At 49.4% G+C, this 27,701-nt stretch overlaps 2 protein-coding genes and 1 long non-coding RNA gene across 11 annotated transcripts in view; 1 reads left to right on the top strand and 2 right to left on the bottom strand.

Moving 5' to 3' along the window:
• Positions 1-623: 623 nt before the first annotated feature.
• On the bottom strand, positions 624-1,706 carry LOC102413519. Of its 2 annotated transcripts, none has more exons than XR_328227.4 (3): positions 1,564-1,706; positions 1,128-1,417; positions 624-786 (listed from the first exon to the last, which is right to left on the bottom strand). It is a non-coding gene; the product is annotated as an uncharacterized LOC102413519 (long non-coding RNA). The 2 variants fall into 2 exon arrangements; XR_006547828.2 differs by having other exon boundaries at positions 1,537-1,677.
• NAPG (NSF attachment protein gamma) lies at positions 1,586-13,828 on the top strand. Its single transcript, XM_006066256.4, has 12 exons — positions 1,586-1,890; positions 3,708-3,775; positions 5,480-5,564; positions 6,368-6,385; positions 7,045-7,075; positions 8,039-8,148; positions 8,255-8,321; positions 8,600-8,670; positions 9,755-9,833; positions 10,718-10,797; positions 11,241-11,370; positions 11,751-13,828. The coding sequence occupies exons 1-12, from the start codon at positions 1,586-1,588 to the stop codon at positions 11,892-11,894; spliced, it is 1,188 nt and encodes a 395-aa protein (XP_006066318.3). The 3' UTR covers positions 11,895-13,828.
• A 9,286-nt stretch (positions 13,829-23,114) lies between these two features.
• PIEZO2 (piezo type mechanosensitive ion channel component 2) overlaps positions 23,115-27,701 on the bottom strand; it is a 252,233-nt gene continuing 247,646 nt past the window's right edge. For 7 of the 8 annotated variants that reach the window (XM_044934794.2, XM_044934790.2, XM_044934791.2 and 4 more), the window contains 3 exons: positions 27,370-27,449; positions 26,153-26,336; positions 23,115-24,836 (listed from right to left, as the gene is read on the bottom strand). In XM_044934794.2, the coding sequence (XP_044790729.1) occupies positions 24,584-24,836; positions 26,153-26,336; positions 27,370-27,449 (517 nt within the window). In that variant the 3' untranslated portion in view covers positions 23,115-24,583. Of the gene's footprint in view, positions 24,837-26,152; positions 26,337-27,369; positions 27,450-27,701 lie in introns of those variants that run through there. The other variant, XR_006547799.2, reaches the window with a different exon arrangement.

The following is a 27,701-nucleotide window of genomic DNA, read 5'->3' as shown; positions in this document are numbered from 1 at the left end:
CATCTTCCTGACCCAGGGACTGAACCTGTGTCTCCTACATCACAGGCAGGTTCTTTTCCATCTGAGCCACCAGGGAAACCCCCAAATAAATATGAATTTCTTTTTTGCATTAGCTTTTCATCTTTGACATCCAGTGTTAGTAATACTTGTAACATCTACAGCACTTGTATCACATGAGACAATTTTGATGTAGGTTGTCGTGGTCTTATCATTTAGTTGCTAAGTCCTGTCTGACTCTTTTGTGACCCCATGGACCAGGCTCCTCTGTCCAGTGGGATTTCCCAGGCAAGAATACGTGAGTGGGTTGCCATTTTGCTCCTCCAGGGCATCTTCCTGAAACCAGGGATCAAACCTGCTTCTTGGTGGATTCTTTACCACAGAGGCACCAGGGAAGCCCCGTTTGATGTAGGTCCTGACAGACGATTCATCTTGCAAACAGACCAGGTAAAGTTATGTCAGTAAATACAGCATAGGACTGTAAGTGTATTTTCTCTTCCTTTTGATTTTCTTAATAGTATTTTCTTTTCTCTAGCTCACTTTATTATAAGAATCGAGTACATAATACATATAACATACAAAATATGTTAACTTTATATTTCCGGTAAGGTCTCCAGTCAACAGTGTTTATTTGCTAATTTTTATTAAACAAGAAGGGTCGGAAGGTAGGGAGACAGGAAGATTCTGTTGGGAGTTCTGAGGGGGTTGGGGTGTGAACAGCCATCCAGGTGAGTAGGCACGCGGCGTGACCGGGAAAATGCAGAGTCGCTCCGCAGCTCTAGAGGCCTCCTGGAGGTTTGTGAGCAGTAATTAGGTGGCAGTCGTGTCAGCACCTGCTTTGTTTTTCTCCAGTCCCTTCAACTCCCTTCTGGAGTCGGTGGGGGACGCTGGGGGTTCCCCAGACGAGGAGAAAGGAGGTGCAGAGGGCGGGGGGTGGGGTGCCGGGATCCCGGAGAAGCTAGTGATTGAGCCCGGAATTCACGCTGGGTAAAGGGGGACGCTAACAAGAGCAGCGGGAAGGGAACGGAGAGTTCGGCGAAGGTGAAGAATTGTCTGAGCTGCAAGGGCAGCAAGAGGTTAAGGGCTGCCTGAACTGACCCCGAGAGGCACGGTGCCTAGCTACTGGTTACCAGTGACTGGCGAGGTCCGGGTGTGGCTCCGGGACGGGTATCTAGATGGTGGGTGGAGACGGAGAGGAAGCAAGGGCCTCGCGGGAGTCACCTGCGGACGCTGGAACCACCGTGAGTCGTGGGTCGGCAGCTGGTTTGCTAGTATTTCTGCGAAACCCTCGCCCCTGACTTCAGCCGGCGCGCACCGATGAGCATAGGCCCGTGGTTACCGGACAGTGACCTGGATGGACAGTCAGGTTGGCAGATGGACTGACAGACGTTTGGCGGAGATGTAGGGCGAATGATCCAGACTGTTCGGGCAGAAGAACAAAAGGAACAGATCGCAGCGCCCACGCGCGTTCTAGGGAGAGGGAGGCGTGGGGCCCGGCCTGTCGCACTCCCTGCCGACCTGTCGTGGTTAGAACCGCACCTGATACATAACAGGTGCTCAACACACCTGAGCTCAACCCCGACAATGGATGCCCGAACCTCCTTCTCTACCCACCGCGCCTGCGCGAGAGGCACGCGTGCGACCATTCCACACGCTCTGCGCCTGTACAACGTCTGCCTGCATAGCGCCTGCGCGGCTGCCGGGCCGCTTCGCTGCGCTAGGTTTGAGCCCTGCGAGCCCCGGTAGCACGGCGGCGGCGCCATCCCGGCCTCCTCCTCGGCGTTCCCACGCCCACTCGGCGGGCTCTCGGCCTCCACGTCAGGGCCGCGCCGCGGAGATGGCGGCTCAGAAGATAAACGAGGGGCTGGAACACCTGGCCAAAGCAGAGAAATAGTGAGTGAGGGGCTCAGCGCGGCCTTGGGCGAGCGCCGGGGTCGGCGCCTCCTAGGCCAGTCTGAGTCAGCACCGGGTGGGGGGCGCTGCTGCGGGGGCGGAGCCGGGCGGGCGGGGTGGGATCGGGTCGCCGCGCCCCGGAAGCGCTGCCCTCCGCCGCCGGAAGTGGTCGCGCCTGGGGTAGTGGGGGCGTCGACGGGTCCGGGCACATCGCTCTGCATCTTCGAGCGGATGCTCCTGGTTCTTGTCTCGTTGGGCAGCTACCTGGCCCAACTATGTTTTAAAATCTCCAGCTTTTCTCAAGTGTAGCAACAAGACGACTTAATGGATATGTCTTGTCTTTGGTGGGATTTTAAAAGTTATGTTATGGTGGACATTGGGGCTTCCCAGGTGACTCAATGATAAAGAATCCATCTGACAGGGCTGGAGACGGGGTTTCGATCCCTGGGTCAGGAATATCCCCTGGAGAAGGGAATGGCAATCCACTCCGGTATTCTTGCCTGGAAAATCCAATCGACAGAGGAACCTGGCCGGCTACAGTCTATGGGGTCACAGAGAGTCGGACACGACTGAGTGCGCGCGCGCGCACACACACACACACACACACACACACACGGTGGAAAATATAATGAGGATCTCGGGGTAGGGGTGGAGATTAGAATTTTGCTTTATTGCGATGCTTTCTCAGTTTTGTGGATTAGAGTAGACAGGCTGCATTTTAACCATTTAAGCTTGAGAGTTGTTTACAAATTTGAATCTTACAGCAGAATTACACAAACATAAACTTTAAATTTATTTGGCCAAATTAAAAGGAACACAAGAAAGGGTGAACGTCTGCAGGCTATAGGGGCTTCCCCCTCTCTCAGTTAAGGTGCCCCCTCCCCGATTCCTTGGCTTTCACTAACTGAATTCAGAATTTAAGATGGTGTTTATTTAGCAATTCTTATGCACACCCAAGTTTGACAGTCACAGGGTTAGTTTAAGCTGTAAGTCTGAAGTTACAGAAAGCATCACGGAGAGGACAAGGAGATGTGGACTCGGGACTGATTGTCCTGTGGTCCTGGAGAGCAGCTGCTCTGGTTCTCCAGTCCTGCTCTCCTCCTCCTGTTGCCCTGCCCTCTCTGGTTGCCCGTCCTGGCCACTGCAGCTCATTGCAGCCTTCTGCTGCTGCCCTCTGTCGCTCTGAGGGTTTGTCTTCAGCAGTCTTCTGGCCTCGCTCTGCAGTCTCCTTGGAGCATCTTAACTGGGCGCTGGTGTGGCCCGTCGATGGCTCAGGTCATCTGTGCCTCTGCCGAGCTGCAGTCTCAGGAATCCAGCTGCTCACTGCGGTGCCTGGACTGTCCCAGTCATCTGTGCCTCTGCTGAGCTGCAGTCTCAGGAATCCAGCCGCTCACTGCGGTGCCTCAGCTGTCCCAGGCTTTAGTGCGCCTCAGGGCTTATTACACCCTGGGTGCTGCTGATGGTACCCTGTTTCCAGTTCAGCAGGGCCGGGGCAGGCTTAACAATTCATACATTTCTAGCGAGCTAGCAGCAAATACTGGCACTGCTTGTCTGGGGACCAGGCAGTGATTACCTCAACTCTCCTTGGATGTCATGTAGACATTTCAGAAGGGGGAGACTGTGTCTGTGACAGTGGGAGGGAAAGTGATGAAGTGTGTAGTTACCAGGAAATTTGGACGGAGGTAGACTAATGGGGACTTTCCAGCTGATGGTTTCCCTCCCTCCCTATTTACAGACCTACAAGGTCCTTACAAGCAGGGTTCTGACTTAAGAATGTGGTTGGTAACTTCTGTTAACTGCATTTTCCTTTCATTTAGCCTGAAAACTGGTTTTTTGAAATGGAAGCCGGATTATGACAGCGCCGCTTCTGAGTATGGAAAAGCAGGTATTTGTGACAGTTGCCCTGCCACCCGCAGTGTGTTATGTTGATCTCGACATAATTTTCATTCTTAGTGCTTCCTGTAGCATCTTAGTTGTTAGAAAAAACAGCCAAAGACCTGCCCAGACCCTGTGCTTTTCTGGGTGCTGTTTGCAGGTGTCTTGAGTGCCGAGTTGCAAACCCAGCTGCCTCCCTCTCCCATGAGGGCAGAATGTGGGGCGGGCGCAGCGGTGGGCTTTTAGCATCATTAGTGTGTTCTTGAACTGCAGTCAGTTCATACTATATACTTCCAGTAGTTTTGTCATGCTTTTCTCCCAGCTGTTTCTGAATAAAGACTTTTTGGTTCACTTTGTAAAGCACGTAAGCCTCATTCTCAGCAGTTGTGCACGGTGCGTGTTAGACTCTTATTCTTTACAGCCTTGCTTGGAGATGTGCTGATAGGTTTTCATCCAATGTTAAGTTTATAGGCATATTTTAATATCTTTATTTGCATATAAGATAAAAGCAGTCTGAAATTTCCAACAGAAAGAGAACTTATTAAGAATTCAGCATTTTCAGTTATGGAATGACAGCTTTCAGCATATCTCTGATGATTTTGGATATAAAGCATAGTACGATTTTGAAATAGGCTGAACACATTTTATTGTGTGTTTCTGCAGTGGTTGTGATCACATGTGGTAGCCTTGGGTAGAAATCACCTAAGAAATCTGCTTTTGGCAGACTTTAGTTTCAGTATATCACCAGGAAGAAAGAAGTCAGGAAAATTGAAACTAATCAGCGCAATGTAGGATATAGTTTCTAGAGAATAATTATTAAAATAATTATAGGTTCACATTTTACATGGGTTTTATGGACACTTCATACAAGAATGTTTTTGTAACTGGAGAGCATGACATTTTACAGATCTCCTCCATGAGGGAAATTTAACATGGAACTGTTATATATGCATTTGAGACCATTTCTGCTTTCAGAAATAAGTACTTCAAGTCAGATTTTCCCGTTAAAACATTCTTTGTTTGTTTTCTTTAAGGGTTTATGCAAGATACATTTCATCAGTAAAGTTTTATGACAGCAAAATGTAGAAATTCAGGGATGAAATGGTTTGTTGTTTGTTTATTTTCTGCATTTTATTAAAGATAATTTTAAGAGTGTTTTTAGCAAGTAATGTTTTCTTAAAGCAGTATACTTTTCATTTATTTGTAAGCAACACTTCATGAGCTTTCCAAAGTCTTTAAGATAGTATTTAAAGATTGTGCTAAAAAAGATTATAAAAATATTGAGTGTGCTTATTGGACTTCAGTTTCAAAATAATTTAAACGATAGAATAAGCTTTAACTGAGCACTGTTTCTGCTGTTAACTGTGAAACTGGTGAGGAAAGGAGCTGTCTTTGTGACGACACCTGTTGTTTGTGGTGTTGCTTGATTGCTGTGATCTAAGTCCCTCAAAGTGAACGTGCTGGTGTTAGACTTAAAAAAAAAAAACTTTTGAAAATACTTGTAGATTATTGATAATCAAAAAAGTTATAAGACAATGGCTTAGAAAAAAGTAGTATTTATAGTTTTATGAAGTTTCCTAAGTATTTGATTAAGTGTTAAGTTTATTTTCTAATACCTTACTTATCATACAGATTTCGGTAGTGATTCATTTGAGGTTTTTTTTTTTTAAATGATGGAAATAGAAAAATCTGTTTTTATTTTCCTCTATTTCAGCTGTTGCTTTTAAGAATGCCAAACAGTTTGAGCAAGCAAAAGATGCCTGCCTGAAGGAAGCTGTGGCCCATGAGAACAACAGGGCGTATCTTTTCACCCTTTGGAAATGGTTATGAGTTTGCTGCCTTTTGGGTACAGTGCTGTTAGCTTAGAAGCCTCTTGAGCAACTCTGCATGTCTAAACTCTGAAGGTGATTTATGGAGACTTGATCATGATCCACACTGCTTTGCAGAGCTGCCTTTGAAAGTTTATTGATTCTGGATTTGCTCGATGATGGTTTTACTTGGGATGAATTGAGGGAGATGGAAGAGACAGGTGCTGAAAAGCGAAGAGGTGGTGCAGGTAGACAGAGTGGCCGCTGTATAACTATTTTCAAAGTGTAGTCTTCCTCGGGTATTTGAAATAAATTTTTTAAGTAGTTGAAAACAAATTTTCCTGAGGTATTTTATAATCTTATTGACTAAAAAATGTTTGTTTTACCTCACGTGTAGATTATGGTTATAGTAGTCTTGCATTTTTAGTAAAACATCAGGTTAATGCATAATAGAAGTAGCTTAAAAATCTGTGTGGTGTTTTGTCAGTGTTTTTGTCAATTGCGTAGTTTTTAGTAGACATCCTCAGGCATTAAATGACCTCTTTACCTGGTTGACTCCGGGAGATGGTGATGGACAGGGAGGCCTGGCGTGCTGCGATTCATGGGGTCGCAAAGAGTCGGACACGACTGAGCGACTGAACTGACTGAAACTGACTTACCTGCTTTGTGGGGTTTGCCTTTTTGAACAGATTGGGGCAGTGATTTAGTTAGCCTTGCTTTTTAAAATAATGGATCTTTAGAAACTGTTTTTTTTTTTTTTTTCCCTTAATTGTGACTTTATTACATCTATTCAGCCTTTTTCACGCTGCCAAGTAAGTAAATTTCTTCTATGTGTTCATGTATTTGTAGGTTATTATGTTTTAAGTGTTGCTGCTTTCCCTTAGGTCAGTAAATTTTTCCTAGTTATAAGCCCAGAAATAGTGCATTCATGTGTACTGCTATAAATAAAATAGTGCTTTACATTTGTTTCAGTCTTCACCTGAACCTTAAAAGATGAAGTCACTCCTCACTAAGATATTCAGTGTTTAAATCACCATCATATTTTTAGAACCATTTTGTTTAGTAACCTGTGAAAAAACAAGTGAGTTAGAAACCCTGTTTTTCCCCTCTTTCTTAATATAGCTACTGGTGCCTGTTCAGAGAAGCAGAAAGTTTTCTTTTGCTTCTGAGGAGAAAAAAATATTTGTTTCAAAACTTGGATTTAGGTTTGTCAGGTAGAAAGTCATTTAGCTTCTGTGAGTACTTAATTTTGCATTGGCAAAGAGAAGTCTCTTTACCTTAGATGCCTGCTGTTTCTAAGGCATTGTTGCCCACATAGATAAATGGAAGAAAAATTTCGTTGTGTCGTAACAAGGGCCTAAAGTAAGTATGTATTGCCTGAGCCAGTTTAGACTGATGCAACTTCTTGTATCTGGTAGGGGGTTTCTCCTCCCATCAGGATCTCATCTGAGAACTTGTATTCTCTCTGCAGAGCATACGAGCAAGCCGGCATGATGCTGAAGGTCAGTGACGTTGGGGCACATCTGCCCTGTAGGTAAAATGAGTTACAGTGTGTAGTCTTAAGGACGAGACCAGCAAGTGTGATGTCCTCAACGATTTGTCAGCTTAGTGAAGGATGAATGGGCAGGTTTGAAAACAAGCCATGCACGGTCAGCATGGAGATACAGCATGTCAGCCTAGAGTAGATAACACCTGTAAACTTTACACCTCGCTTTTTCATGATTTTTTCCAGTTTTTAAAAAAGGTTTGGATTGGGGATGCTAGATGTATGGCTCATGTGATGCTGAGACTCAGTTTACTAGTAAGATATGTAGAGTTACTCTGTTGACGGCACTCAGTAAGAGGGTTGCAAGCACAAGTGCACACAGGGGGATGGCTGAAATGGAGGAGGCAGGCCTGGACGTGCCGGGGGTGGGGAGAAATGCAGCTTCCAGGAGGGGGTAGGTCCCTACAGCTGCCACTTTGCCCCGCTCGCCAGTGCCGTGTGGGGGCATGAGCCTGCTGATGCTTTTGATATTTTAATATATGAAGCCACCAACAGACCTTCTGTGGACGTGTCTGATTACGAGATGTGAATGGTTAAAGCGCAGTGACCTTGGAAATGAGACCCAGCCCTCAGGCTCCTGGTGTGCGGCCTGGTTTGCACAGGCCTTGTGTATAGCAGGCATTCATGAGTATTCCAGGAACTGTAGCTGCTCAGGAAACACTGAAGAGCAAGTGGGCTTCTCCGTTTGTGTAGTTTCTCTGAAACCCTGTGAAGGACTGGGCTCTGCAGGATCAATTGGTGTATTTCTGGTTTGGCTGAAGGAAGCCTGATGGGGAGAGTGACCTTGTGAAGGCGTTTCATTTTCAGTATGTGTATTGTGTCATGTTTTGGGTCTTTTGCCTTCTTCAGTTTCAGATTGTTAACTCTATATTTCTTAATTCATGCATTTACTGCTTTGTGCCCTATTGTTTGCCTAAAGGAGATGCAGAAACTCCCGGAGGCTGTTCAGCTGATTGAGAAGGCCAGCATGATGTACCTGGAGAACGGCACCCCGGACACGGCCGCCATGGCCCTGGAGCGGGCCGGGAAGTGAGTGTGGACAGGGGCTCCGCCTGGGAGTCTTTTTGTTTGATAAAGTCCGGTGAAAACAAGTTTTCTGTTTCATGTATGAGTCAGATATTCTTGTTTCATTTAGGCTGATAGAGAATGTAGATCCAGAAAAGGCTGTGCAGTTATATCAGCAGACAGCCAATGTGTTTGAAGTAAGTGAATTTGTTTTCTCTAAGTAGACTTAGAATGTTTAGTTTCGTGAGAAACACAGTGGCTACTTTGAAAGCTCCCCTGTGCTCACAAGTGAGCTCTTCTTCTGGGAGCAGTGAGATAGTGGCTTTGGTATCACTGCCCCCGCTTCCCCCCACCCTGTCCCTCCCCCATCCCCTCCCCCCAGCCAGTGGGGTTACTTTTTAATCAGATCATTGTTGGGGGAGGAGAAAAATTCCTGCCTTAAAGCCGCCCACACTCTCTTCTCTTGGATCCATAGAATGAAGAGCGCCTGCGGCAGGCTGTCGAACTCCTGGGGAAAGCCTCCCGGCTGCTGGTGCGTGGGCGCAGGTACGTCTCACACTGCTGTGCTCCTGTGACCTGTGACCTCCAGGCCATGTTTAGGCAAGGGCTTGTTGATCGTTTGGGTGCAACCTGGGGCACACCAGGCCCATAAGACGGCAGCACATTGGGTTAAACATTGAAAGATCCACTGCTGCACTAAGTGCCGTCCCAACATGCGTTGGGGCCTTGTTGGTTAAGACCTGGCTTGGCTGCTCTATGGCTGTCTGGTCTCTTACCTGGGGAGGGGAGGTCGTGATGTCTCTGGGGGACAAGTATCTGTAGTGCTCACCCAGGAACGTGGACGGGGTTCTGACAGCCGGACAGTGTCGTCGCACAGGTTGTTTACCATTTTATCCTTCAGACTTAGGACCCACAGCATGAGCAGCTGGATCCCAGATAACTAGGATCCTGTGGAATTTCCCTGTTTTTTACTTCACTGCAGTTTAAGCTTAGTAACGTATCTCCATTATTAATAAAGTTGTGCAGAGGAGAGTGTGTGCGAGTGGACAGGAGAAGGTGACTGTTGAGGATCGTGGTGTCGAGCAGGACGTTTGCTCACCTCTCCCTGTCTGCCCACTCTGTGGCCCCCCGGCCCCAGTCACTGCCTGTTTTGGGCCCCAGGAGCTGTCAGGGCCTGACGAGGCTGGGGTGGGCGCTCGAGGATGCAGACACGGTGGGGGTCCTTGCAGCAGCCAGTGCTCCTGGGGCGTCTGCATGGACTTCCAGGGAAGGAGAGGGCTCTGCAATGGTGGAGTCAGGCCTGTCTCTCCAGGGCTTCTCACAGCTGCTTGCAGAGCAGCTAGTTGAATCTGATGGATGCTCATTATTGGATGGTCCTTACAGACCCGACTGCCATATGAAGCAGCCTGTCCTGAAGTCCTCTCGCTGTCTGCTGGGGGTCAAGGAGGGAAAGTCAGATGCAGTAGTTACACCGACTGCGTGGAGCTTTCGGAGGGCGCGGGGCAGTGACTAACGAGCCCGATGCCACCTTCATTTCTCTAGAACCTGTGACGTGAGACACGTCACGCCATGGTCTCTGCTGTGGGGCACTTAGACCTGCCTTGTTCAGCATTTCTTGTTTTGTTTTCAGGTTTGATGAGGCGGCACTCTCTATTCAGAAAGAAAAAAACATTTATAAGGAAATTGAGAATTATCCAACTTGTTATAAGGTATGCTTTCAAAGTGCTTAGTTTTGGCTTTTCCTTGGATCGTATTGGTGTAACTGCCTGAGACCGTGTTCCATGAACATTTGTTAATTTTTTTAAATATCTTCTGGACCTCTGTTTTTGGCTGAGATGGAGTGATCCTACTGTTGCCTCTCTCCTGCTGGTCAACAGCCAGCCCTGCTGGGCAGAGCACAGGAGACAGTGCCCTGAGGACTCTGAGCATTGAGCGGGTGGGAAGGCTTCTGACTTCATGTTCCCTCTGCCTCTTAGTTTCAAGAGAGGCACCCCCCATCCTCTAAACAGAGGGTCTGGGGAAGAGGGCCCCATAGAAACCCTGTCTCTCTAGCCGGAGGAGCTAGGGAAAGGGGCCCAGAGAGGAGGGCTGCAGGAGGGGGCTCCCAAGTGTGTGTGCATGTGTGTTTCGGGGGGGTCGCCAGGCCTGGAGCAGAGGGGCTGAACTAAGACCAGAGCCACTGCCCAGGAAGCAGACCGAATGTGTGGCCTGAGCCTGGGCTGGTGGGCGGGTCGGTGCAGGGGCCAGGGGCCAGTGACTGGACAGAGGGAGCCAGGAAGACGTGACGGTTGTCAGAGAAGAGACCCAGGTGTTGGCGTCAGCATGTCTAGACCGTGAAGTGGCTGTGACAGTTGCTCCCTGCGACCAAGGGCAGCGCTGGTGGAGCTGTAGATAGAGGGGCTGGTTTAATAGGAACTATAAATGAACGAAATGAGAGTTTTAGAGCTGAAACAGAAGGTCTGAAACACAGTGGCGGATGGGCTTCATCTGAAAATGGAGATGAATGTCAGATGCAAACCAAGTTACATTCCAGGTGTCGTGGAGTCGACTTCGGCGTGGATGTAAACCTGGCCTAACCCCTCTTCTGTTTCAGAAAACAATCGCCCAGGTCTTGGTGCACCTGCACAGAAACGACTATGTGGCAGCCGAGCGCTGTGTCCGCGAGAGCTATAGGTGAGGCCCGGCCGTGCGCCCTGCTCTGCTGGAACGGGTGGCCCTGCCTTCAGAGGCAGGGCTTTTGTTTTCTGTGAAGTTCAGGACAGGGCGAGTACATGGCAAGCCTTTCAGCTTTTGCAGCAGAGTTTTTATGAGTTGGGTTCTTGGCTGTGTTTTTCTCCTGGTGCTTCTGTGGAAGTGAGTGACTTGAGTAATTTTGTTGTATTTGCTATATAAGAAAAAAAGAGAAAGTCCTCAGGTGTATGTTTCAGGAAGGTCAGGATAAGGGGTTTTCTCACAGGTGATGTTTAAACTGAGCAGCCTGAGGCCAGGCCCCCCGACACTGGGCCCCAGGTCCTCTACTGGTAACCATCCTGGGTGTGATCTGCGCTTGTACGTGGTCAGACCTGTGCTTGGGGGTGGGTGTGCGGGGCCCAGCACCCATGTGCATGTCCCGGCAGCATCCCCGGCTTCAATGGCAGCGAGGACTGTGCTGCCCTGGAGCAGCTCCTGGAGGGCTACGACCAGCAAGACCAGGACCAGGTGGCCGAGGTGTGCAACTCGCCGCTGTTCAAGTACATGGACAACGATGTAAGTACCCACCCCGCCCCCTGCCCTGCCCGCCTGTCCCCTTCCCTGAGGCCGATGCTCAGAGAGGAGGCTCACAGGGTGCACGTTGAGCAGGTATACTGTGGGGACACCCCCCGCTCGGTCTGTGGGTCCCCCTCCAGGTCACTGACTGAGTGAGTTTCTGTCAGGCTCACGGGGTCTTGGGGCCCCTCAGGCAGTGGCCACACTGGTCGAGCCCCCACCCTGCGGCCCAGCAGTGTTGGGTTTTATGGCGGTATTTCCCTCCGAGTGGTGTCCAGGTTTCCAGGGGGCAGAGACCAGGACCTGGCGCACAGGTGAGAGCCGTGGTATCGAAGGTCAGGCCCGGATGTCCGGTCTGAGCTGCGCTTTGTCATTGACAGTACGCAAAGCTGGGCCTGAGCCTGGTGGTCCCAGGAGGCGGCATCAAGAAGAAGGCAGCAGCTCCCCCACAGGCCAACCCCGAAGGCACCGCTGTCCCCGCTGCCGAGGAGGAGGAGGATGAGTACGCAGGGGGGCTGTGCTAGGCTCGGCCCTGCCTGCATGACTCACCCCCGGACTCCACAGAGGACAGCCAGACTCACGGGGTCCTGGCTCTGATGCTGTAAGACAAGTCTTGTTCCTGGTTCCTGGACCACTGCCCTGCCCGCTGCCTGGAAGCATTTCCTTTCTTTCCCTGACAAGAGCTCTTCTCAGACACCAGCAGGAATTAATAGAGAAACATCCCATCACGTCATAGGGTAGTTGATTTTAAAATCGGCAAACCCATTTCTCGACAGACTTGTTCTAAACAAAAGGGGTCACACGCATGGGCAGTCTTTTCTCTTGGGCTTGTGTCATTTGTTAGAGAAATTGTTTGCATTTTATTTCATAATTGCTGCTAAAAGTGAAGTTTACTGGTTAAACAAAGTAATATTGTAAACATGTTTTCATAAGGAGATTTATGCCCCATGATAATTAGAGACACTTAAGTTATTAAACCTTCAGATGGAGTGTGGGCCAGGACGCTGTTCTGAGCCTTACGACGTTACTTCTCCCAGAACAAGACGCACCTGGAGGGTCGTGTGGGTGCCTGAACATTTTGACGGTGGCGTGTCCTAGGGGCCCTGTGCATGTCTGCAGTTCTCCCTGGACCGTGGGCATTCCCTCCTGAAGCTCAGCGACGGTCTCCTCACCCGCCAGGCTGTTGGCCGGCCTTAGTCCCACAGACCTGTCCTCTCCCTGAGGACCTCGGCTCAACGTGGAGGTGCTCTCCATAAACCTCCCGCGTGTGGCTGAGAGAGCAGGACTGGCTTCACAGGTGTGCTGGTGTGCGGTTCCTTCCCGGCCTCTCCTGATGGGTTGTCTTCAAGGTGTTCTCTGCCTGAGCTCAGCCCTCTCTCCTGGTGGGAAGAAGCCCAGACCCTGCAGTGCAGCTGATGCCACCCACCTGGCCTCCTGGGCTCAGGTCTGCTGGCTTCCCGGGGACACAGAGGTGGTATCATGGGAGGTCAAGGTCACCCTGAGCTCTGGGAGAGTCCAGGGAGTGTCCTTGCGGGGGCGAGTGGGCGGTAGATGGACTCTTTCTGGAAGGTCCGGGTCAGAACACTAATGAACATCCTCCTCGAGTGCCCCCCACCCCCAACCTGGCACCCACGTGGTCTGTGGGCAGTGGCTCCTTCCAGCCCTTGTTTGGGGACACTGGTTTCAGTAGCATCTGTGCTCAGTGACATGTTAATAGTGCACATTTGTCCTTGCTGCTGTGCCCTCCACATCCAGCCACCCTCCAGGAGTCACCTTAACGTGCATTTGAGCTCGTTCACAGCCATCCCAGCAGATTCGGCCACACCTAGAAGATGCTCTCAACTGCATTGTGTAGACTGTTATCCAGTGCAGCCTTGGAAGGAAGGCTTCAGTTCTACTCTTTTTCTTCATAATAATAGAACAAAAATGCGTACTGAGCCGGGGGTCCTGCAGGGCTTGGGGAGTGGGCCTCCCAGTGCAGGGGGCTGGAACCCGGGCATCCCTGACTACCACCACCCCACCCCACGGGTTATGGTGTGTACAGTGCAGGTGGCTGTTCCCCTGACATCAGGGGGGCTTCCTGCCTGGGGTCTGGCGAGAAGTGTCTCCTCTTCTTGCTCACAGAAGCTGTTCTCCTTGGGGGTGCTCAGGAGCAGGGAGTGGTGGTCACAGCAGGGAAAGGTGTTCTGAGCTCATGTGGTCCCTTTCCTGGAGAGGGTCCACGTGCACGTTCTCAGAGTCCAGCAGTCCCTGTGCTGTCCTGTGTGAGTGAACCAGTCTGCAGAGTCTAATATATTGAACTTAACTGTACATATGCAGAGTGTGGTATTTGTGTATGAAACTGTGCTTTATTCCTGTTCTTTTTCCAGCTTTGATGAATAATATTAAATGTTATGGAAATGCCGATTATTGCTTCTTTGGGAAGATAATTACAAAAATAAAATCTGAAACCATGCAAGTGTGGTTGTTCTTTTTATTATATTTTATGCTTGACTTGTTTCCTTTTTCCAAAGATACATCCTTAGCTACTGCCAGGCGCCCAGCTGTGCCAGACAGCACACTGCTAGAGAGCAGTGTTTGTTCTGGTAAGTCGTGCTCCTGGGGGTCCTGAGGCCCCATCTGGAGGATACTGTGAACTCTGGGAGCTTTTCAGAGTGCCCGTCACCAGTGACTGTCAGACCGTGCTCTCTGGCCTCGGGGAGGTGGGAGCCTTCAGCACACTTCAGTATACCAGGAGAGTAATTCTTTCATTAAGTGAGGAGGTAAGAAAACCAAAGTGAGGAGGTTGGCGTTTAATACCTGGTGTGCACCTTGGTTACCTGTGGATTCACATGACATGGCTCAGATGTTCCCTGAGTGTGGACTGTGGAAACCCTCTATGTAATGCGGGCCCTGCCCTCCTGAGGGTGGGGTTCGGTGGGAGGATTTGACCCCAGGACGGAAGTTGGGGCGGGGGTAGCCACAGGTGAGCAGGCAGTGCGGGGAAAGTCCAGGGGAGACGGGGAGGTGGGGCCCCTCACAGCCGAGGCTCCGAGGCCCAAGGCCTCGCCAGGGCCCCATCACACTTCCACTTTTGATGACAAAACACAAAGATGAAACTCGTAAAGAACTCTGGGTGCCCCAGGGACGCCCTTGAGAGCACGGGCACCTCTGGGCGCTGGCCCTGTGCTGCCACGGAGGTCGCCGACTCCAGACCCCGCCACCTGAGCCCAGGTGTGAACGGTGCCTCCTGCAGCAGCAGTTCTCCTGTTTGGACATGCGACCTACCCGCCACCCCTACCCCATGACGCTCCTCCGTCCTGGGGTCTAGCTCTGGGTTCATTACGGATGGGGGCCGGGGTTGATCCTTCCGCTCCGACGCCCAGGTGCCAGCCGGCCTCTCGGCTCTGTCCTGCCACCCACCGCCGAGAAAACCGCGTTTCTCCTGCGGGTGCTGATCTAGCTTCTCACTGAGCTGGGGGGTTTGGGGAGGGTGGTCCCCTTGGAGGTGGGGCGGACACAGCGTGGGAGGGGAGCAGAGAGTTACGAGAACCCAGACTGAGTTTACAGCGGGAAGGCTGCTGTGGTGGGAGGGGCAGTAAGCAAGTGGCCATCGGCCCCCACAGCGCCCCCACCCGCCCCAGACAGTGAGCCCTGAGGGGACTTGGGGTCGGGAGCACAGATGGTGCACATCGAACGGATGGTCTCTGAGCCCGGGCTCTCGAATCTTCCCACACACAGGGAAGCAGAGGTGTGGTCCTCCGGGTGTGTGTGAGTCACTCAGTTGTGTCCGACTCTGCCACCCCGTGGACTGTAGCCCACCAGGCTCCTCTGTCCGTGGGGATTTTTCCAGACAAGAATACTGGAGTGGGTTGCCAGTTCCTTCTCCAGGGAATCTTCTTGACCAGGGATCGAACCCAGGGACCAAACCCAGGTCTCCTGCAGCTCCCACATGGCAGGTGGGTCCTTTACCACTGAGCCACCTGGGAAACCCCCTGGTTTTCTTAACAGCAATCCTTTGCTGTTCTGACTACCTGGTCTTTGTGGCAAACACCTCCCCACCCCCAGCTAGCTATAACCTGGCTCCCCCACACACTTCTCAGACCAGACCCTCAAAGCTGCCTGAGGAGCTGCCTCTGGACTTGAAGTCTGCAGAAACTCAGCTGAATAAAATGTAATTCTCAGCTTTTAGGTTGTTTTTTTTTTTTTTTTTTTTTTTTTTTTTTTTTTTTTTTTCATGAAACAACCTTTATTGTGGGCTGTCCCCTCTCCCTTTCCTCTTTGGCTTAATAACTTAGGTTCATGAATCTGCCTGAAACACCTAGTTTCTTATGAGGACCTTTAGCATTTTTTTGTCAGTGTCTTATGAACATTTTTTAAATCAGTCGTAGAGCTGCACAGGTCATGCAAGATTAAAAGTCTAGCAAATCATCACTTTATTTCTATGATTCCTGCACTTTTCACCTGAATTTGTGTGCGCTTCAGAATATGAGTGTATCAAATTCATCTCTTTTACTATATGTCACTTATAGACCTTACGATAATGACTGCTTTTCAAATATGTTCTACCCTATTCTTATTTGCACTCTAAAATGAGAATGTGAATAAGCCTTCAGAGAAGTGAAATAAAGATGCTGATTTTAATAATAATAATGTAGGTTTGTTAAGGAAGGTCTCCGCTCAAGGGCTCAGCCCAGCACCCGAGTTTCCTGGCCACCAGGTGGCGCTGTGGAGCGGGTTCAGGACCGCCTCAGAGGGACCTGACCAGCTGCAGGGTCACTGTTGATGGACACAGAACGGACCGCAGGATGGGCGACACTTGTCTGAACAGCCGATTGGATGAACACATGAGTGCGCGCACTCACAGACACAGGCTTTATCAACCCTGTTTGTTGTGTCTCCCTGCTCTTACTCGTCCTGCCCTATGTCACACCTGACGCTGGTGGTGGACAAGGACCAGCTGGGCCTCTGGGGTCTCCACTCAGCTTTGACCTGGCCCACCTGTCGCATGTGGGGGGGGTACTGGGGAGTGTTACTGGCAGTGCAGTTCAGCCAGCTGCCTGTAGGTGCTGGTAGCGCCCCAGCACTGGGATGAATAAGCAATGTCTCCATGAGCGCGGGCACGGGGTGCTGTCCCTTGTCAGGAACCAAGACCGTCCCTCTGCCCCCATCCCCCAGCACCACGTGATGTCAGAGTAGCAGCAGCCCTGCCTCCAAGCCTGCTGCCCCACAGTAGCCACATGGAACTGTTAAAATGGACACGAAATAAAATTCATTTATTTGATCACACTGTCATGTCTGAGATGCTGGGTGGCCCTGTGTGTCCCTGGCCACAGAAAGCCCCTTGGACAGCGCTGGTCTGGGTGCCTGGCTGGTATCGGTGAGTCGGATGGGGTGGGGAAGACTCAGGCAGGAATCACACCCGGAGGACATTTCCACACCAGTGGGCAAGGCCCAGTGGTAGTTTGGCAGGTACCAGGCGGCAGAGTCCAGGAGGTTCACAGAGAGGCTAGGCTGAGCTTTTAATTCCACAGCTCAGATCCCTCACTTCCAAAAGAAAACAGTGGTGCCTCCAGGAAACAGCAGAGGAGACGCTGGTGTCATCCAGCCAGCAGCAGGTGGGATGGGAGGCGTGACTGTGTGCACTCCTGGTGTTTCCTCTGGACCGGCTCAGTGCCCGGGGCTGAAACGCCCACCCGTCTGCTGCCCACTGGCCCCCAGGGGCCCGGCCCGGCTACAGAGGGTGAGGGCGTTTCTACCCTGGATGGAGCTCGGCTTCCCTCCTTGGGGTTTTGTTTTATGGAAATTATGTAATTTTCAGTGCTGAAAAAAAGCACAGCGAGCAACCCCAAAAGTACAAAGAATAAAATAATTCTCTTCAATCTCGTCTTCAGAAACAAGCATTTCCTCCACGACCATCACTCCAGGCCTCTGGACAAACTGGGAAAGGGACCAGCAGGTACGAATTCTCTACAGGACAGGCTCCTAGTTACTATTTGTAAATGAACCTGTGACACTTAATCTTCATGGAATTTAGTGAGAGAGAAGGAAAGCTAAAGAAATATTTGAAATTCAGATGTGTTTCTTTATAAGATATGTATTTCTAAAAGATCTCACATTTAAAATACATTGGATTGTTTATACTTCCACATGTAACTATTTCAAATTTTGACATTTTCTGTCAATTCCCTGCTCTGGAATATTGGAAAATTAGCACCACCCAGACCCTTTTTTAAAAATATTTTTCTGATTCTATTATTAATTTTCTGTGTTTGAGGTTTGTAACATTGACATCTTCTTCTTTAACTACAATCCCTGTTTTTTTTAAGTCTGAAAAACTTACTCTTAAATTTATATTTAAATGCTTCAGAACTTACCACCACTAATTTTAAACCATCATTTTTCCTTTTTTTTTTTTTTACAAATGATTTTGACTCATCCCTTAATTAACTAAATTTCTCTTTTTCCAAGAAAGGCTCATGGATTTCTTGAATTATTGCCTACACAGTGGCATCTGCTTTGTATCTTTTTACTTTATGTACAACTTGGCTAAGGTTGACACTTCAGGGTGACCCTTCCCCTAGGAACCTAGTGGATGGACCTGAACTTCTGCTAATATGATGAATTACCATGACTTTTTCTGATGTTAAGCCCACTTGATCATGAATTTTTTTAGTGCACTGCTGAATTGGATTTGCTAAATTGTGTTAAAGATTTCTGTGTCTGAGCCTGTGAGGGCTGTCTTTCTCTAATTTTCTTTTCTTGAAGCATCTGTGATGATGTTGGAATCAGGGTAACATGGGCCTTGAATTGAGGATTCTTCTTTCCTCTACTTTCTAAGAGACTTTATGTAGGGATTGGTATTTCTTTTTAAATTTTTGCCACAATTCACAAGTGAATTCATCTTGCCTGGAGTTTTCTTTCTGGGAAAGTTTTCAATTATGAATTCAATTTATTAATTGGCATAGAACATTTCTGGGGGGGTTGAAAATTTTATTTGAAGTCAGTTTTTGCAATCCTTATCTTAAAAGGATTTTTTCCATTTTGTGTAAGTTGTAAAATGACCTACATTTTTTCATAATATGTAACCTCTTTATCCTTTCAATGTCTGGAAAAGCTGGACTGATGTCCTTTTCTGTGGTTCATTTCCTGGGTCATTCTCACCAGGAGCCCACAGAGCAGTGCCAAGCCCATGCACCTTCCCCGTGGCCCTTGTGGCCCACCGCCGCCCCCAGCCTCAGTGTCTCTGCAGAGCCAACCTGAGCCTGACGCTCACTCTGGCTGGACCCCAGTGTGGGCAACAGCCCGGCCAGACTCCCACATGACTGCTATTTGCAGGGCCCCTCTGCCCCTTCTGCATGGGGGTTTTGTTTTCAGGACACTCGCTGACACCACAGGGTCTCTCCTCATTTTTATGGCTGTTTTATATTTTCTGATTCTTTGTTTTATGGCGGGGGTGGGTAGTTGATATGCTTTCTGGGTTTCTTGCCCCAAGGGCGATACAGGGCAGAGGCTGCTTGTCATCAGTGTCTTCAGACACAGGGTGGTGCTGAGCAATGAACCATCTGCAAGGCTCATTAATATTTCACTGCTTTGCATCCGCCCGGTGCCCCAGCAGCATCGCTCGTGACTGAGTAGAGCTCTGTGTGGCTCCCTGAGCATTCTTAGCGTTTCAGGAAGGCCCGGCCCTGGCGCACTCAGTGTATGTGCTGGCGGCCTCGAGGGCAGGCTCCGGGCAGTCCCTCCGGGGTGGGGAGGGGCAGGCACGCAGCCTGGCCAAGCCGTCAGCCAGCCAGTCAAAGGCACTGGAATCCAGAGAGTTATCCCAGAACTTTCCACAGTTCAACCCGCCTCTGTTCTCATAAAGTCTTCCTACGCGGAGATGGAACAACATGATGGATGTAAAATTTTCCCTGAAAGAAGCTTGCCATGATGGAGGTGGTACCAACAATCTAAACAGATGAACACATCAGAGAAAACAGCGAGGAGATGGAAACGAGTTTTATTTGGTGGGATCTTAAGTGTCTACACTTGCACACCTGGAGGTCTGTGTCCTGGGAAGGAGTGAGGGCCTGGGTGCTGCGGGCACACTGGGGCAGGCCCAGCAGTCCAGGCATCAGGTCAGTCCAGGTGTTCCAGGCTCCATACCAGATGGTGTTTTTCCCTGGCGACCCACGCAGCCCCCAGGCCCTCCCTTCTCCTTTCGCACTTGTCTGGCCTCCAGACACCATCCACCCTTCACAGAAGTTCAAGGCAACACACCCCTTCCCTTAGAGCTGCTCCATTTGGGCTTCTCTCTACTGCAAATGTAGGGTTTTTTTGCAAAATAATTTCCAGTCTAATCCAGTGGGGGTGGGGCGGTGGGGGTGTGATTTCGCCTGAGGTCTTAGAACCTCCTTGGTGTTACTGAGCCCACACCAAGTGAGGACTCACTGCCCGCTCTAGGGTAGAGCCCAGGCTTAGGGCCCCCAGCCACACCACACTTACTATCATTTACTAGTGAGGCTGCCCAGACATTTCCAGTGGTAGGTTACCACTTGGTTCCCAGCCTAGAGACGTCCCTTATCAGCCATCAGTTTTATAAGGCTGCACAAATACTTCACTTTTCCCCATAAGCTTGACCTAGTTTTCCCATCAGGCATTTGACCAACACCTGAGAAAGTTAAGTGCTCAGGAAGGGAAGCTGAGGGGTGTGGGTATGGACCTTCCTTCTCAGGGCTTTCGCCTCTCAGTTGCTTTTGACGCCTGGGGACAGGCATCCTGTCGTGGGGGTAGGGGGATGAAACGTTGGATCCAGATAGGGTAGATGCCCGCTCAGCTGGAGGGCCGGCAGGGTTCACATTTACGCAGAGTCTTCCACCTGGAATCAGGACCGCTCAGCTCTGCGGGCATCTCCAGAGCACCTCTCAGGACCAGGATGGGGAGGCTGAGTCCTCCAGCCTGGCTGACGTCAGCATCACCCAGAAGGTTTACACTTGATAGATCTTCGTCCATGGCCCCCAAGTCTGAGTTGTGGCATCGTGTGAGGTCCAGAAGTCTGTCTTTTTTAAAGGGAACTGGAGGCATCTCTGAATATTACTCCACATCAGGGATCTGTGGCTTAGATGCCCTGTCCCCAAGTAGAGCTCCATGACACGAGCTGGGATGCCTCTCCCACCAGGCTGCGGCTCGTCGCTGAGTGAAGGTTATGGTCAGGGGCTGGGACTTTGCTCACCTGGCTGGATGGACAGGCTTCCCAGCCAGTCTTGGACCTGCGTGACTTCTCCAGCTTCACTCGAGCTTCTGCTCTGGGTTTTGGGGACATCCTTCATGCTTCTGAGACACGTGTTAGCTGTGCACAGCCAGACTGGCCGGGACTTGTGTGAAATGCTTTTGAAATTCGATCATTATGGGCACCCCTGTGGGTTTTACTGATTTTGGGACCCTCTATTTTAAAAAATGAGGCCCAATCGGAACCTTGGTGTGGAGTGGAATTCACACCTGAAGGAGCAGAAGGCCCTGGGAAGACGCCTCAAGCCGCTTCCCTGAAGTGGCCTCGGTTCCTCCTGGGCAAAGAGTCGGGGACAGGTGAGAACTCAGCTCTCTCTGTTACTTAGAAGGTGAGAGGGTTTAATCCATGCTCTTTCATTCCTGGACTTTAAACTGATGTACTATTTTAACTTTCATTTCTCCCTGGAAAAAATTGTGAAAGGAGGCTGGCATTTAAAGCTGGGGTATTTCCATGTTAGTGTTTTGCTTTGGTATCTCAATGTTGTCATCTTATTTCTCTGCAGAGCCTCACAGACGTGACACTGGACAAAGTGCCGGGACCACAGTGTTTGATGGAAACAGAATAAGGGCTAGAAGTTTGGACTTAGGTGTGGTGTTGCGTAGAAACCACTGAACCGATGGAGTTTCAGAGCCACTTCAGAGTCTTCTGGGGACAAAGTCTAGACTGATCAGTGGAGTCCCATGAAGATGCTGGTGTTGGAGGATGAGCTCAGGGCAGTTGGGGGTCTCCAGGTTGGCTTCCCCCCACCTAGTGGAACAGCCACAGTATGAAATACAGTGAAAGTCGCTCAGTCGTGCCTGACTCTTTGCAACCCCATGGACTATAAGGTCCATGGAATTCTCCAGGCCAGAATACTGGAGTGGGCCGCCTTTCCCTTCTCCAGGGGATCTTTCCAATCCAGGGATCGAACCCAGGTCTCCCGCATTGCAGGCAGATTTTTTACCAACTGAGCCGCAAGAGGAAGCCACATGCTGGACTAATCAGGGGCTAATGACTGAACTAAGGGGTTTAAAGAAGAAGGACTGGGAGGCTCTTCTCGCTTTCCTGCATGGGTTTTTCCACAGGGAGGAACAGCATCACCCGAACATTCCAGGTCTCTTCCCACTTTCATATTCATGCCCCTCACTGAGCCTTTATCAACATTACAGGTGGCTTTTTTTATTGAAACCATTCTGTAGAGCAGTTTGGGGTTCACAGCAGAAGTCCGAGGACGATACAGAGATTCCCAATAACCCTTGACCCCACACATGCCGTTACCAACGTCCCCCACCAGATGGGACACTTGTTATAAGTCAGGGCCCGACATAGACATGTCATTGTCACCCAAAGGCCACACGTAATTCACAGTACAGTTCGCTCTCAGCGTGGGACATTGTATGGGTCTGGACACATTTCTAACAACAGGTATCCATCCGCCTGGTATCATACAGTATATTCACTCCCCTACAAATCCTCTGTGCTCCGCCTATTCACCCCTCCCTCCTCCTCATCCCCTGACAACCACCAACTGTCTTACTGTCCCTACAGTTCTGCCTTTTCCAGAACATCATATAGTTGGAAGCCCACAGTGCGTAGCCTTTTCAGATTGTCTTCTTTCACTGAGTAAAATGTGTGTATATTCCCTTCATGTCTTTTCATGTCCCGAGAGCTCATTTCTTTTTAGTGCTGAATAACAATATTCCATCATTTAGGTTCTAACATAGTGTATTTATCTGATCATCTACCAAAGGGCACCTTGGCTGCTTCTGAGATTTTGGCAATTGTGAATAAAGCATCCAGATGCTGGGCCTTCACGGGGCACCAGCTCACTAGCACCCCCAGGGCCGGGGCCAGCCTCACGGCTCTCTGCCAGGTTCTCCCCCTTCACTGGCCAGGAGGGCCACCGCCCAAGTCCTTGGGGACAAGATGTCTCCAGAGAACACATTCTAAGAGACACGCGTCCATCATTCTCCGGGCAGGGCCTGGTGCTTATTTGTGGCTGAGGATGTGGCTGGTTACAGCCTGCTGACCCCTTCTTGTTGTCAGATAATCCAGCTGAATGGGGTGGTGACAGGCTGGGCTGGGGTCCCAGGCAGCCACCTCCTTCTCTGGGTGAGTCCCCCTAAAACACAGGCAGGACGGGGCCTTCTACATCTCTGTGTCCTTCTGTGTCCTCCCTCCTCCACACCCGAGGCTCTTTCTTGGACAATGGGACTTGTCTTCCATCCCGGAGTCCTTGACCTCTGTGCCTGTGAGAGGGAGTCCTTCTCCCCTCCTCCCTAAATGTGCTGTACACTCTCTCTCCAGATCCCCTGCTGATGTCTTTAAAAGAAAGAATTCACAACCAGGAGCGTGCAGAAAGGCTGAGAGGTCCCTGAGTGCTTGGAATTTATTGCTATGATGACAAGCATTTACCCTAAGTCGGGTGGGGGGGCAGTGGGCTCCAGGTGTTCACAGCAGAGGGGCAGGTCTGCACTGATTCTCCAAAAGACACTGGGCATCGTTTGAACTCTGATACGTTTTAAAAACTCTGTATTCACTGTAATGGTTTCCTCCTGGGAAGGTTATTTTTTACCAGTCATTTCTGCTTTTATTAGTCCCCTTGAGCACACACATGAGAAAACCGACAATACAACCAACCCACCAGAAGTGGGTTCTTAGCTCTGGGCACACAGTACAGAAAGGTCGCTTCTCTTATTTCATGCAACAAGGCAGAAGGAAGAGTATTCTTAAAGTGACTTTGCAGGATGTGCTTTATTCTAAGTCAGTCCCGAACCCAAACTACAGAGGGTCAGTTATTTGGGACATATTCTAGTCCATTCAATGATTCTTCTCAGAAACTGTCCTTTAATATGGAATGAAAACTACATGTCAATCATCAATTTTTCATGCTACATTGTTATTTCATGAAGACGTTGTATGACCCATAATAATAATTTAAGAAAAGGCCATTTGTTTATTTCCCCAAGCTCAATATACATATTTCTTTCATAATTATGAACTTAAAAAAACCCGTCTCAGATGTAAAAATGTGAATTGGAATATGTAAACTTGTTGAGAGACCTGAAAAACAGGGAAAAAAATGTCACATACTGGAAAAACCACTGCTGTGAGTCATGGAAACGGGAGGAAGCATGGGTGAGGGGGGCAAAGGGGAGCTCAGACCTCAGTTAGCAAAGGTGACAGCGTCCAAGGACCCCACCTCCGCTGGGTGGCATCTCTGTCTCCCAGGTCGGGGGTTTCACGGGGAGCAGGAACTCTCTGGAACCAGAAGAGCCACCAGCTGGGCCTCAGCAACACTGCGTCCATGTCTTTGTTTTGCTGCTTTTTTTTTTTTTTTCCTGAGAAGTCACTGGTGTTGAATGGAAAGATTTCGTATTACTCTTCAGTTAAGGTAAGGCAGTAAGTGTCACTAAGGTTATCTTTTTGCTTAGAATGAGGCTTATCCTTCCACTGGCGTCACCATGGGTCACCGGCCCCTCCCTCTTTCCCCCTAGAAACATGTGTCGGGGCTTCAGCCCCCATTCTGCTGCATACTCGGGGTGCAGGCCCCTGGCCCCTCCCCACGCAGCATCCCCTTGGCAGCCGAGCGCCGGGCGTGGCGTTGCGATGACCTGGTATCTCCAGGAGGGCACCGTCCACCCAGGAGAAGGTCTCTCCTTCCTCCTCCTGCTGTTCTGGGTCTCTGAGGATGAGACCTGTCAGCGACTCCTCCACACAGTCAATCAGGACGCGAGACACCGTGGACTGACACAGGAGAGCAGCCCCGACTTCAGAGGAACGGAATTAACACGAAGGGTGTTTCAACAGCGCCTTGGCTCGTAGCTCTGGGGGCAAAAGGGAGCCCAGCCCTTCTGCTCCCGTCAGCACAGAGACTGTTTCTGCCGAACTGGAAACGCTTAGCTCGCAGGACAAGATTGTGCTTTTCTTTTTTTCTTTGGAAAATCCCCGCGTTAACTCGGCTCGCGGTCTGTGGCCAGCGTGTCAGTTTGTTTTCTCCCTGGTCCATTTGATCATGGTTTCTGGCGACCGGTACAGGAATATTAATTTGGCATAGAGATCCTCCTCGAGCTCCAGCTCCCCCGTCTCCCGGACTAAAAAAATGTCTGTGCACAATTTCAGAATCCGATCCACGTTGGGAAGTTCTTCAAACATGATGGAGTGAGAAATCCCGCTGAAGAATTCCCGGACAAACTTCCCAATCACCAGCACCACGGAAGCGTAAAGGCCCATGATACTAGGGAAAAAAAAGATGAAGAAAAAGAGGTAGAAATAGTATCTGGGAGTTAAATATGGTTAACAGAAACACACACACACACACACACACACAGAAAACATTACAACACTTTCCCTCAAATGCCACAGAGGATGTGATAGACTTACCAAAGCTTAAATTATTCCACTTTGGTGAAAACATTGACTTTTTGGCTAATGAAAAAGGTAATGCATGCTCTCTTTCTTTTTTTAAATTACACAGTACAGAATCGTAGGACTTGAAAAATCAAGTCCTTTGAAATCTCACCTTCTGGAGACAAGCAGTGTTAATTAATAGTTTCACGTATGAACTTCTGGTGGTTTTACTGCAGACGTCATATGCATAAGCTACATGGTGTGCATGCATGCTCAGCTGTATCCAACTCGTTGAGACCCCATGGACTATAGCCCTCCAGGCTCCTCTGTCCATGGGATTCTCCAGGCAAGAATACTGGAGAGGATTGCCATTTCCTCCTCCATGGGATCTTCCCCACCAAGGGATCAAACCAGTGTCTCTTGGTAGGCAGATTATTTACCATTGAGCCAGCTGGGGAAGCTACATAATATATGTGGTAGAAATGCAATTGTATCATACACACTTTCTGTATCGAGAACTTTTCCCTGCCTTTCTCAGAGATTTGTGTTTATAATAAAATTCCAAAGAGACAATGATTTCTTAAGAGGCTCTTTCTAGGAAGTGGAAAACCTCAGTGTCCTGTCGGGGGTGCCTGTTAGAGGATTGAAGCATCAGAAGGCGGAGAAGTGCATCAGGCATGTCCCAAATTGATTTCTGACTGACTCTCATCTGCTAAGGTCAGAAGGCAACATTAGCAGAAAAGAGAGAACTCGACCCCAATTTCTAGATTAAACCCCAAATTGCACCAAACTGTGTGGTAGCAGGAAGGAATAGTTAAAAAGCTGGAGATACGGCAAATATGGCTTCGGGTCCTGTCTTTGGTGGAAGGACCACCCAAGGCATTTTTTTACTTCTCTGGGACTCTGATTCCTCATCTTTTAAAACTAAGTTCCCTGTGACAAACCATAATGGAAAAGAATATGAAAAAGAAATGCATATACCTGTATAACAGTCACCTTGCTGTACAGTAGCTATTAACACGGTAAATCAACTGTACTTCAATAAAAGTTTAAAAATATAATATGAAGAGCCAAGGATCTGTGAATTCTAATAACACAGCTATAGAATCTGAGAATTCTAGGAAGATAAAAGACTTCCGTCCTCAGCTTGGTGTGGTGCAGAGGGGGCCTCTCATGACCATCGATTGCAAAATGGCTCCTTACCCATAGCCGGCCAGGAACCCCAGGCTAGGGGGGCTGACCTTGTCGTTGAAGACCACCAGCTCCAGGGCCTGGGCTTCCTGGTTGTAGATTCTGTTCCCAGTCAAGTTGAGAACCCACCACTCACTGTTCGAGTTAGTCGCATTGTCTCTGGACAAAATGATGGTGATGTTCATGAAATTATTTTCTGGAGAAAGAGAAACATGAAATCTGGTTAGCAGGAGAGTTTAAGGATTTAATGCACTTAGCAGTTCCGGGATGGCACAAGCTGGTTGATACCCATGGCACTGGGTTCCAGGATGAGGGCATGGGAGCATGTCGACTCTGTGAGGAAAAGGAGTGGTGGGCCTGGGTGGCGGGGGGGGTCTCTCTTTTTCTCCAAGAGGCCAGTCCTGATGCTACACGAGACGGCAACCACGTCACAGGGAGAAGGGGACCACGTCACCGCAGGATCTTTGCTGACAAGTCCCAACGACTGACTAGACATTTAAAAACCGCAGTAACCAACTTTTGATGGAATCGACGGGCTCCTTCCTGTTAGCCCTGTTTATTGAGCATCTTCCAGGAAGAAGGTGCTGCAGGAGGGGCTCAGGGGTCACCCAGTCGCACGCAGCCTGGTCCAGTGGGAAAGGCCACCTCTACAAGCATAGTTTATGGGCACATGGCAACCACCACAGCACCTGTATCAACAAGGTCTGTGAGCCTGGGGAGACCGCTTCTGGTCGGCTTCCCAGAGGAGGTGACGACCTCTGTCTGAGCTGAGTCTTGCTGGGTGAGAACTTTAATAGATGGAGCCTGACTACCAGCACTCAGTCACCCTCGGGCTGAATCACATCCCTTTTTTGCCATCTTTTTTGGTTTGTTTTTATCATGGGGCCTTTGGCATTAACACTGTAGGAGGCAATTTTCTGCCAAAGATGTGGTTGCTAATAGAATCAAGTAAATAGGTTCTGATAAATCTGTTAACCTGTCACTCAATATAGATTTCAGTCAATCACGTTCTATATCGATGAAGAAAGGAAGATGACGAACTTGCCCTGGGTGAGTAAGTGATCCCCTCTTGCTGGTGGACACCGCCTGGAGCCCTAGGCTTCTTGTGAACCATGTCACATGAGAAACAAACCTGGCAAGGAGCTTGATAGAGGCTGCAAGGGCAAACTGTAATGTTGATTGAAAGAAAGATTAAGAACTGTTCCGAAGCCATTCCTTCTCATTCTTACCAGATAAAAGCTGCTTTATGGGTTTGGAGTTAGAGTCACTGGGTGCTTTCACATAGTATGGATAAATCCTTTCTATGGTCCTGGGAATTAAGAAAAAAAAAAAAGAGGTAATTAAGTTCTAGTTGTTTCACACGCTCAGTTGCTTAGTCGTGTTTGACTCTTTTCGACCCCATGGACCATAATCCACCAGGATCCTCTGTCCATGGGATTTCCCAGGCAAGAATACTGGAGTGGGTTGCCATTTCCTCCTCCAGGGAATCTTGCCAACCCAGGAATCAAACCTACATCTCCTGAGTCTTCTGCATTGACAGGCAGATTCTTTACCAATGCAT

The sequence above is a fragment of the Bubalus bubalis genome, chromosome 22, assembly GCF_019923935.1.
Source record: "Bubalus bubalis isolate 160015118507 breed Murrah chromosome 22, NDDB_SH_1, whole genome shotgun sequence".
Taxonomy (NCBI): domain Eukaryota; kingdom Metazoa; phylum Chordata; class Mammalia; order Artiodactyla; family Bovidae; genus Bubalus; species Bubalus bubalis.
Note: the sequence above shows the minus strand (reverse complement) of the source record. Positions and strands in the feature narration are given on the sequence as shown.